Source organism: Cylas formicarius, unplaced genomic scaffold (assembly GCF_029955315.1).
Source record: "Cylas formicarius isolate icCylForm1 unplaced genomic scaffold, icCylForm1.1 PGA_scaffold_7__23_contigs__length_41026272, whole genome shotgun sequence".
Classification (NCBI taxonomy): Eukaryota; Metazoa; Arthropoda; class Insecta; order Coleoptera; family Brentidae; genus Cylas; species Cylas formicarius.
This window is the reverse complement of record NW_026844352.1, coordinates 12,875,617-12,886,384: the sequence shown is the minus strand read 5'-3', so window position 1 is coordinate 12,886,384 and position 10,768 is coordinate 12,875,617. Positions and strand designations below refer to the sequence as shown.

The 10,768-nt window shown below is 34.3% G+C and overlaps 4 protein-coding genes across 4 annotated transcripts; 2 read left to right on the top strand and 2 right to left on the bottom strand.

Annotated features, from left to right (window-relative positions):
• The first annotated feature begins 189 nt into the window (after window positions 1-189).
• LOC132705621 (iduronate 2-sulfatase) lies at window positions 190-4,344 on the top strand. The gene is made up of 5 exons (XM_060676319.1): window positions 190-423; window positions 1,424-1,901; window positions 1,956-2,228; window positions 3,254-3,513; window positions 3,571-4,344. The coding sequence occupies exons 1-5, from the start codon at window positions 214-216 to the stop codon at window positions 3,886-3,888; spliced, it is 1,539 nt and encodes a 512-aa protein (XP_060532302.1). The 5' UTR covers window positions 190-213; the 3' UTR covers window positions 3,889-4,344.
• Window positions 4,345-4,747: 403 nt separating this feature from the next.
• LOC132705622 (TNF receptor-associated factor 6) lies at window positions 4,748-6,969 on the bottom strand. Its single transcript, XM_060676321.1, has 6 exons — window positions 6,642-6,969; window positions 6,280-6,589; window positions 6,076-6,227; window positions 5,773-6,015; window positions 5,581-5,718; window positions 4,748-5,066 (listed from the first exon to the last, which is right to left on the bottom strand). The coding sequence occupies exons 1-6, from the start codon at window positions 6,830-6,832 to the stop codon at window positions 4,877-4,879; spliced, it is 1,224 nt and encodes a 407-aa protein (XP_060532304.1). The 5' UTR covers window positions 6,833-6,969; the 3' UTR covers window positions 4,748-4,876.
• A 352-nt stretch (window positions 6,970-7,321) lies between these two features.
• On the top strand, window positions 7,322-9,525 carry LOC132705746 (CWF19-like protein 2 homolog). Its single transcript, XM_060676609.1, has 2 exons — window positions 7,322-7,447; window positions 7,504-9,525. The coding sequence occupies exons 1-2, from the start codon at window positions 7,445-7,447 to the stop codon at window positions 9,178-9,180; spliced, it is 1,680 nt and encodes a 559-aa protein (XP_060532592.1). The 5' UTR covers window positions 7,322-7,444; the 3' UTR covers window positions 9,181-9,525.
• Window positions 9,526-9,577: 52 nt separating this feature from the next.
• On the bottom strand, window positions 9,578-10,669 carry LOC132705748 (26S proteasome non-ATPase regulatory subunit 8). The gene is made up of 4 exons (XM_060676615.1): window positions 10,487-10,669; window positions 10,066-10,434; window positions 9,825-10,010; window positions 9,578-9,755 (listed from the first exon to the last, which is right to left on the bottom strand). The coding sequence occupies exons 1-4, from the start codon at window positions 10,622-10,624 to the stop codon at window positions 9,624-9,626; spliced, it is 825 nt and encodes a 274-aa protein (XP_060532598.1). The 5' UTR covers window positions 10,625-10,669; the 3' UTR covers window positions 9,578-9,623.
• Between the last annotated feature and the right edge of the window lie 99 nt (window positions 10,670-10,768).

Sequence of the window (10,768 nt, the reverse complement as noted above, 5' to 3'; positions counted from 1 at the left end):
TGAAGAATTACATAAAGCTTAAAAATTCTTTTAAAAAATATTTTCAATCGCACTATGTAATAAAAACTGGAGAAATATTTTGCCAACAACTGTCAGAATATCACAACACGTATCAGCTGATCAGACAGAAACCAACCTTCCGCAACAAAGGTGAAAGACAGAGATGAACTAAATGTTTCCTCTTCCTCGCGCCCACTGCCTCCTTGTTTAAAAATGGAGAATAAAATTTTAAAATGGATGGTTGATTATTTTTGCGTTTCTGTTTTTGTGGAAATATGTTCGGTCGCGCAAAATAACGTATTGTTTATAATCGTAGATGATCTAAAGCCGGCTATAGGCAGTTTTAAAGACAAACTTGCAGTTACCCCAAATATCGACAAGCTAGCTTCCAAAAGTTTTGTGTTTGAGAACGCTTTTGTCCAAGTAAGTAAAATACATTGATATTATGTAAACGTTTTGTACTACACACGAAGGTGTGCAGTACTGTGCTGTGATTATTATTAATATGATTAACAAAATTGTGAGGAGAAATGGCAATTGAAATGTTTTGAGCGTATATTCATAATAGTTGTTCAAATCAATTTTCAAATATATCCATAATTTTTTTTTAAAGGTTCACCAAATTTTGAAAGGTTTCTCTATTGGTTTTGTTTGAGTAAATAGTATTTTTCTACTCCCATCTCTAAAATGCCTAATTACACACCGATCTAGAGTGCGGGAAGCGTCACTTTACCACTTCAGTTTCGTTTCGCACGGATCTGAGCCACTTCGGACATTTCTGGGATTTCACCGTATGGGTTTGGGAGCAATCGGATGTTTTCGAAGATATTTCCCACGCCTTAAATTGTGCCGTTTGTCAATTCTCACGGTCATGTCAGTGAACGTATTCGTGTTGTTTTGCGAAAATGTATCGTAGAAAAAGTATAGTATGCAACACGTTCTGTAAACTTTTTAAATCACTCGTTTATTAAACATTCGCTCCTCTCATGTCAAATAAACTCCTTAGTCAAATGCCGCTTACCGCACTTGTTGCATAATTAGTATATCATGCAACAAGTGCAATTCAAGGCGTGGGAAATATCTCCGAAAACATCCGATCGCTCCCAAACCCGTGCGGTAAAATCCCCGAAATGTCCGAAGTGGCTCAGATTAGTGAGAAACGAAACTGAAGTATTAAAGTGACCTTTCCTACACGCTAGATCAGTGTGTAATTAGGCATTTTACAGACGGGAGTAGAAAAATATTGCTAACCCGCCGCCTTTTCCTTCCTAGTAGCAACGTCCGATAAACTATTTATTTCCCAAAAGATAATCCTCCATATTAAGTAAAGGAGAAATGCAATTCTGAAGAAAACGCAGTTTTGTAAAATTTTACTAAATATACAAGGAACATTGTTTTCATTGGTATTTGAAATAATTTCTAGCAAGCTCTATGTGCCCCAAGCCGAAACTCGTTGCTAACAAGTCGTAGGCCGGACTCATTACGATTATACGACTTCCACAGTTACTGGAGAACAACCGTGGGGAATTACACAACCCTGCCGCAGCATTTTAAAGAAAACGGGTATCATACCCACTCGATCGGCAAAGTGTTTCATCCAGGCATCACGTCGAACTTCAGCGACGATTTTCCATACAGCTGGAGCCAAAGACCGTTCCACCCGAAAAGTGAAATATACAAAAACGCAAAATTGTGCCAAAATGAGGACGGCTCGCTCGGGGCAAATTTAATATGCCCCGTAATTGTGAACTTTCAGCCTTTCGGAACTCTGCCCGACATAGAGTCGCTACATGAAGCGCTACATTTTTTGAAAAAAAAGAATAATAAAACGATCCCTTATTTTTTGGCGGTGGGATTTCAGAAGCCTCACATACCATTTAAATTTCCAAGAGAATATTTAGGTACTACATGACCTCTAGTATGTATTTAAATAATTTCCTATTAAATTTTTGAAGACCTTTATCCGCTTGAAAACATTCCGCTACCGCAAAATAGATGGCGGCCTGCCACTCTCCCTGAGGTTGCTTGGAATCCTTGGGTGGACATAAGAACAAGAGACGATATGAAGGATTTAAACATTCCCTTTCCCTATGGGCCAATTTCAGACGATGCTCTGAAAAAAATAATTCAGTGTTATTATGCGTCGACGTCATATATCGATTATTTAATTGGGCAGTTGTTAGAAGCTGTTGATAATAACACTATTATTGTGTTTGTAGGAGATCACGGTATGGTATGAACCGTAGACTACGGAAGGCTAAAACGCAGAATCATCGTCGAAGTCAACATTTTTCCCCTCATTTCTATATTAGTTTAAGTTCTCGATATAGGTGTAGCTCCAGTCGTTTTGGTAGCTTCAAAATTTGGCAGCTATTATACAAACCTAACAAGTTGCACTAAACTAGAAAAGGTTGATAACTCATTATATGTACTAAACATATAGAGGTCCTGATAATACAGGAATTTTTGACGCGAAGATGAAAAAAATTCTGATTATTATATAATATGCGCATCCGCTGCCATTTGAAATCCCGTGTCCAACCAATAGCGTTTGACATCCCACATGGCCGCTGACAGCTCGATAATTTGACAGGTTTGAGTAGCATTTTTTAGGACAGTATTTTTTCAAAATGTGTTAACAGCGCGTTAAATGTTCTGGGAAAACGAGTTAAGGACGCGGAAATAGCTATTTAGAACGAAAATGGCGCAAAATGATGATTAGGGGTTGAAATTTATAGGCATGCACGGAAGATCATTCCCGTCTCTATGAAAATATTGCCACTCGAGGGACATCATTTTGTACCTTACTAGGGCCACTATATTGTCTAAATATCGATAGCATAAACTCTAAACCTAAGGTTTTTTAAATATGTAGTTCAAAGTTTGTCAAAATTATCCTAATTTCAATGTTCCAGGGCAGTGGTATTTGGACCAGATGGTTGGTTGTCCCGCCCATAATTCCCCAGTTACAAAACGCTATTTTCTTTGAATATGACCCCATTTCACAATGTCAACTAAGCATTGTTAGAAATGTTAGAAATAAATTTTATGATCGCTTAGGATTTTGTTTAACTGTTACTGGAGGGTTGTTTGAACATTTAATTAAAAAATAATGTTTATTTTGAATGTTATTTTTTAATGTATTATGTTAATGTATAGTACATATAATTACTTATGTATGTGTCCTTTTAATGTCTTACACTTTTGTCTGATTTAGTTACAAAGTTTGTTTATTCGATGAAACTTTTTGCAGGTTGGTCGCTAGGAGAACATGGTGAACTTGCAAAGTATAGCAATTTTGAAGAAGCTACAAGGGTACCTTTACTGATACATGTGCCAAATTTAACGAAAAATAAAAAGAAAATCACGAAACTGGTAGAACTGGTAGACATTTTTCCAACACTGGTAGATTTAACACAAATTTCAAAGCCATTGTCCTTGTGTCCTGTTGATAATGAGTCAACAGCCCTTTGCAGTGAAGGTAGGAGTTTGGCATCTGCAATGTGGGGAAACGTGAGAAATTCCTGAAAACTCAATGTCCCTTTATGTTACCCGATATGCCAATTTCAGGCAAGTAAAGGCAAGTCGGCGGTTTTCTCTCAATATCCACGTCCAGGCCCTTATCCAGAATTAAACAGCGATAAACCAATACTAAAAAATATATCGATAATGGGGTATTCCATGACCACAAGGCGATATAGGTATACCGAGTGGGTCGGATTTAATACGAGCACGTTTAACATTTCTTGGAATAAATGCTACGGGAAGGAACTTTACGATCATTCGATTGATCCGGGGGAAAATATGAATTTAGCTGGGCGACCAGAGCTTCACGAAATCCAGAAAAACTTGAGGAAAAAATTAATTTTGGGGTGGAGGCATGTATAAATTAATGTTTTAAGGCGTAATTTGTTTATTAAGAAAATAAAAATAGAGTATCTAAAAAATAAGTCGCCTTCGTAGTTTTCAAAAAAGACACTCTTATATCTCTAGAAAACATCACTTTTACCTAGACTAAATTATTACGCTAGCATTTTTCAAACATTTATTTATTTGACGTAAATTACGCTACCGATTTGTATAATGCTCGCCTAACGGGTTCCAAATATTGTGCCGAGCGAGTCGAATGGACCTGGTCAGGCACTAGCGGAGCAGCGGGTCTTGGTTAGTCTAAAAGAGAAACTGTGCAACGCAGAAATATAGTCAACGAATGTAAATAGAGACGTCATATAATTTATTAATAGTGTCTATAGTGAATAATAGTTGTAAATAGTTGTGACTGTTGTTTTTGGACGAAATAAAATTTCACTCTGTTCAGTTTTACGCGAAGTCACTTGTTAGTTAGTTTCACCGTCGCGTTTGATGAACCCGAACCATTTTACCCGTTGGGGTAAAATTTTATTTTTGATATCCTTTTTAACGGTTGCAGCCTGGTATTTGACAAGCCCAAAACTTTCTATAGCAAAATGCACATTTTTTGAAAAAGCCCCTACAATTTTGATACCATAACACTCGCGGTTTTTATGAAAATTTATTATTTAAAGTGTATTTGACCTACCCTATACGCTGTGTAATGAAACTCCTTACAAACCAAAATTGTACAAACATACAAAATTTGTACTCACATTGGGTATTTCTAGTTATAGTTGATTTAATGACCCGCTAAGAAAGACAAAACCAAAATAGAATAATGGTTGTTACACATTATTTATAGATAAGTAGCCAAGCTCACAATATCAATATGTGCAATGGTTAAAAATAATTTATTAATAATAATACTACAGTTTTGGCGCATATAATAATAAGTAACCAATAACAATACAACAATAACTGTACAATATAAAAATGGAATGAGTACACAAGTATAGCAACACTGCTAGACGGCTTGAGCCCTTACTTTTATAATAAGTTGATTATTAACAATGAAATCTTGTTCAAATAATTCCTCCACCAAAACAAACTCTGTATAACCAAAACCTTTAGGATTCATGTCTTGGACTGGACGATTGAATGCGGCTAATTCAGGACGGGTCATCATTGTCTCTTTAATATTGCGAAAAGATTGGCTGCAAATTAAATTTATGGCACTTATTTAATGAAAATCATGGTGAATTAGGGAACAATAAGAATTTAAATTGGGAGTACTTCAGTAGACAAAAAATGAAATTAATATCAGGAAAACAGTTATAATTTGAATTGGGTCTACTGCAGGAACCCTTAACTTAAAGGACATTTTTATAGAATGCCTAACAAAATTAAAAGCTAATTGTTATTTAATATTTTTTGAGTAATATCCATCAAAAGAACAATTTCTTTCCATTAATGTTGAACTTCCTGATGAATCTCTAAAGGCACTGAATCGCGAATTATGTCAAACTATTTTTTAAAACCATATCAACATAAAAAAAAACAAGGCAAAAATGAACCTCCTACAACAATGCAATTTTACTTACAAACTAGAGTCATATTTTCTCCACCAGAGGTCTCTTGAATTGTAAAATTGCCAAGTTACAAAAAAATGTTTAGGGTATCTTGATGGACCTGATATAAATAAAACAAAAAAAAATTAAATGTACTCACGTAGGATGAACAATTTCTATGGATAATCTTCCACAAAATGGCCAGTCTAAAGCATTGTCATGTTCAGATTTCATGAAATGAACTATAATGGCCAGATAGTTTACATCTTTAGGAGACAAGTTTAACCTAATTCCTAACCTAGACAATAGGACATATTTAAATTAAACGCCAGAAAATAATGCTGTAACCTACTTGTATCCATAAGCAGAAGTATAAAATCCTGGGCTATAATGAAAAATTCCAGGATTTTCCCTCATAGTACTGATTTTAGTTTTAAAATCATTAAAATACCAAATATAACAGCCATTACAATAACGCTGCTGAAACTTTGTGACTGTAAGGTTATATGATGAAATTTGTTGTGACATATTTGCAATTATAATATCCTGTTCTCGGGTCTTTTGTTCCAACATCACAATCTTTTCATATAGAGCTCTAAAATAACAATGCTTTAATAATTGCAATACTGAACATGCCAATATATATAGTTATTACTTTAACAAACTGCTTATCCTATCATCATCCAAGCTCTGACTAGTTGACTCATTTTTCGAGGGAGGATCCCAAAAATTGGTTTGCGGAATCACAGATGTACTTGCACTAGCATTTTGACTAGCAGTCATATTTGCGTAAGCTTGTGAAAGTAACTAAAAGAGATATTATATGTATCAACACTTTGTAAAACATCTTATTTTTTACTGTTAAGTGCTTGGGCACATTTTGTTCTAAATGCCTTTCTAATTCCAGTTCATCTTCAAACTTATCTCTGCAATCAACATTTACAAAAGTGCACTGTAGTTTTTCACTCTCAGGCAATGAAGGTGGCCTAAATTCACACACCAACAAATGAGATTCGACATCCAATGGAGACAGATCTTTCAAACAGCCTCGAATAATATTAGGACATTTTATTTTCTGTTGAGATATCTCACGCCTAGTAAAATTATCAGGAAAAATATCAGCTGCAATATCCAACTTCATATTATCAACAGGGCAGGCCTTTTCTTTTCTGAAAAACATTGGAAAAATATACAATTTGCAGGAATTATTACTGTTTGTACTCCAGCCATGAATAAATGCAGCTTCTGCAAAAGCGATGTCCACAAGAAGTTAAAACAGGGTCTCTCAGCCATGCCAAACAAATAGGACACTCAAATCTTGCTTCAGGAGTGGCAAATGAATCATTAATAGAACTTTCCTGTGCTAAAGAAGCATCTGTTTTATGAGTGTCATATGAGCTCTCTTGGTCCATTATACAAGGATTATTATGAATTAGATTATTAACATTTTATTGATTACTCTGAAAAATAGCTTCCAGCTTTTCTTGGATTTGGAAATGGATTCAAACTAAAATAGATGAACTCATACCAATAGTTCAAAATACTTGGTAATGATCATAGATAAATGTTATGGTTGGTATGGCGATCGTAGCTTATCCACAGCAAAATTTGAAACTACCAGCATATTATTCAAATTTCTTTCGCTAAAAGGGACTTACTAATAAAGTTTAATCATTCGGAACATATCATTAATGTTATTATTTATCATTTTATGATAAATGGGACTTTCTATTTCATAGATTACAAGTACAATAATGCGTTTCACATGACTGTTAGGCTAAGCTGTTAGGATTATTTGCCCATTGCCGACTTCGGTCGAGGATCCACACAGTGGAAACCGATAACAAACTTTTGAGGACGAATACAAGGGATTCTGTCGGCAGGAAGTTAAACCGCCGCGTGCAATGCTCCACCACAGAATCCCCCAATGTATTTGATAGTTTATGTACATTACTGCAATGTTGTTTTCTATGCATGTTATGGTTATGGTTGTCTCAGACAAGTTCTTACAAAAATAATGCAAAATGGTATTTTTTTTTGTATTCATTACGGCTATTTTCAAACATATATTAATTTGTTTTAGGGTAGGCATGGTGAGCGGAAAAAAGCAAAAACACGAGGCAAGGCGAAACAAGCAGCTTCTAAGTCAAGTTCTTCGTCAGAAGAGGAATGGGTTGAAGTTGAAGATTTAAGAAACAAATCTGAAGGTAAAAAGTTAGAGCCAACTTTTATTTCGGAAGGATCCCAAAAAAGAGAAAATTGGATGGATTTGCCTACATCATTCACCAGTATTTCCAATATTGACCGTCAAAAACAGAGAAATCAGGAGAAAAAAAATCAAGAAGGGTTGAAACAATATGACCCAAGTAAAAGCTCAAGAGAATTAAATCCCTATTGGAAACATGGTGGTGATGGTCTTCCTAAATTCAAAAAGCCAAAGGAAGATGAGGGTAACTTGGTTCATACAAGGAATGAATTAAGACGGACATCAAATTGGAAAAAAACAAATGTATCAAAGTCAGAAATAAAAGCAAATGAATATTCTAATCCCACTTGTAGTAAATCAGATTTGGGTAATAATGACATTACTTCTGAGACTGAATTAAATTTATTAGCTGGGAAGCTCGTTAAAGCTGAAATCATGGGCAACATCACACTTGTGGCTGAATTAACAGCAAAACTGGATAAAGCAAGAAAGGCTATTGAATTGGCAAAATCAGAGGAAAAGTATGAAGGTGTTTTACTAACAAAGACTGATTCTCAGGGAAGGTCACAGCCACTGAAATTTAAGTCAGATTTGAAAAATTCAAGTGTCAAACATAAGAAAAGGAAAATTGAAACCCACAAAAATAATGAACGGGTTAAGTATTTTGCAGATGATGATAATTATTCTTTAAAAGAAATGTTCGAGGAGGAAAAATATAACATGCCTAATGATCACAATAAGGATTTTGTGGAGATATATAGCAAAGTCCGTAAAAATGATGATTTAGATAATTTATTTGTTGATACAATTAGAAGGAAGAAATCAGATTTGAAATCTGATGCAGCCAATAATAGTAGAGCTATAATTGAACATCAAAAGATGGAGACAAAGCTTGATAATTGTACTCTGTGCATTCAATCAAAGCAGAGTCAAAACCATTTAATTGTCTCCATGGGAGAGTATGCTTATTTAAGTTTGCCTGCTTATGAACCTTTAACAACAGGACACTGCTTCTTAGTTCCCATTCGACATGTTAGCTGTTCTACCCATGCAGATGAAAATGAGTGGGCAGAGTTAATGAATTTCAGAAAAGCCCTTGTGAGATATTTTGAGACAAAAAATAAAAAAACGGTATTTTTTGAATGTTCCATGATGTTTCACAAACATCCTCACATGGTGATTGAATGTATTCCAATATCAAAAGAACATGCAGATATGGCTCCAATGTACTTCAAAAAAGCCATTGATGAATCAGAAACTGATTGGGCCCAAAACAAGAAGTTAGTGTCATTAAAAGGCAGGGATGTCAGAAAAGCAATACCTAAGGGTTTGCCTTACTTTTTTGTTTCTTTTGGCCTTGAAGAGGGTTATGCCCACGTTATTGAAGATGAAAGGATATTTCCAAAGAATTTTGCGCAAGAAATTATTGGAGGAATGTTAGATTTACATCACAGCAAGTGGCTGAAACCCAAGAGACAAATGTTTAAGGATCAAAGTGATAGAGTTGTGCAGTTTTCTAATGAGTGGAAAGAATTTGATTGTACTAAAAATTAAATTTAAATACATAGAATGTATGTAAATATATGAGACAGGTAAAACACAATCCTAGAGTAAAATTTTGCGCCATGCCATGCCTGAAAGATTGGTTTACCATTACATTAAACAAAAGCAGAATTAAAAATTATGAAATTTTAAGAATTTAATAAAAATTGAGATGTATGGTTATGGTCTGCATACTGTAAATTAAATAAAAAAAGATAGAAAAAATAAAGGAGGTATTTGTGACTATCATGTCCTACAAGATTGAAATTCAGAAAGACAAGGCATTATTGTAAAATAAGGTGTCTAGGATCAAGCATTGACTGAAGAGGCAGAAAAAAACTTACAGATTTATCTTGTATTACACTATGCACATTTCATTTTCATTTTGTGAGGAAGTGAAAAGCTGTAAGATTGCAAAAGTTGTATATTATTAAAATAATTTAATTTAACAAAAGTTACACGATCATTTCCAATTCCTTTGCATACTCGACAGCTTGCTGGGCAAGTTCAACTGATGGTATAGGTTCATGGCATCTCATCTCTGGTGTAAAATGGAAAAAGTTGTCCTTGCCTAATTTCCAGTTTTTCTAGATTGCAAAGATTGGTAAGACTTTTATTTCTTTCCCTTTCTACTTTTGATAACATGACTAACATACCTTTGCAGCAATGGTTTTAAGCTGATCTTCATTTTGTAAATACAGCATTCTGGCAGCATCTTTTGGTGAAATTTTTTCATAAGCATTTTCTAAACACACTGCAATTTCATGTCGAATTGTATCCAATAAGATATCCATGAATAAATTATAACTTTTTGCTGGTACATTACCCTTGGCTAAAAATATCTGAAACATTTTAATCAGTACAATCTAAAATTACCTAAACAATGAAGTGTTATACCTTATTGTAACTTCCTTCCATTAGATACTGTTCAATAGATAAAGGGTGTCTTATATAAACATCATTTTGTATGTGATCAACTGGTAGAAGCTCCAATTCCGTATGAAATTCTGCAACACGATTTTGAGATAAAAGAAATAGTAAATTGAGTCCCAACAATTGATATTTAAAAGAAGATTCTTCTAGCTGATTTTGATAATCAAAATAGTAACATTTAAGTTGTGCCATGTATCTTTCAAAAGCTGGGATGTTATTAGCCTCAATGCTCCATTGTACTCCAATTTCTAGAACATCTCTAGCAAGCAAAAGTTCTTGTTTAGATGCGCTTGCGTTAGACGTTGGCAAAAATATTAAGTTTGTCAATTCCAACTAAAAAAAAATCTAATCCATATAAAATTATTTGCATGCAAATCAATTTTACCTTTAAATCAGATAACAGTTTACTGCATTTGCTTAAATTTTTTGAAGGTGAATTCCATTCTGATTTTAGCTGTTTATATAAAGAAGCAACTTCATTTATTTTCGACATTTTTGTACCTTTCACAGTGAAAACAATCATTCACAAAATACCGAAATTCTGCTTAATCACATTAAATGTCAAAATTCAAAGCCAATCACAGATCATGCTTTTTTAAAGCCTATGCTCCAGCTAAGGTGGGTCGAATGATCCTGAATTTTGGCTACAAGGAGGAAAAGAAGATGA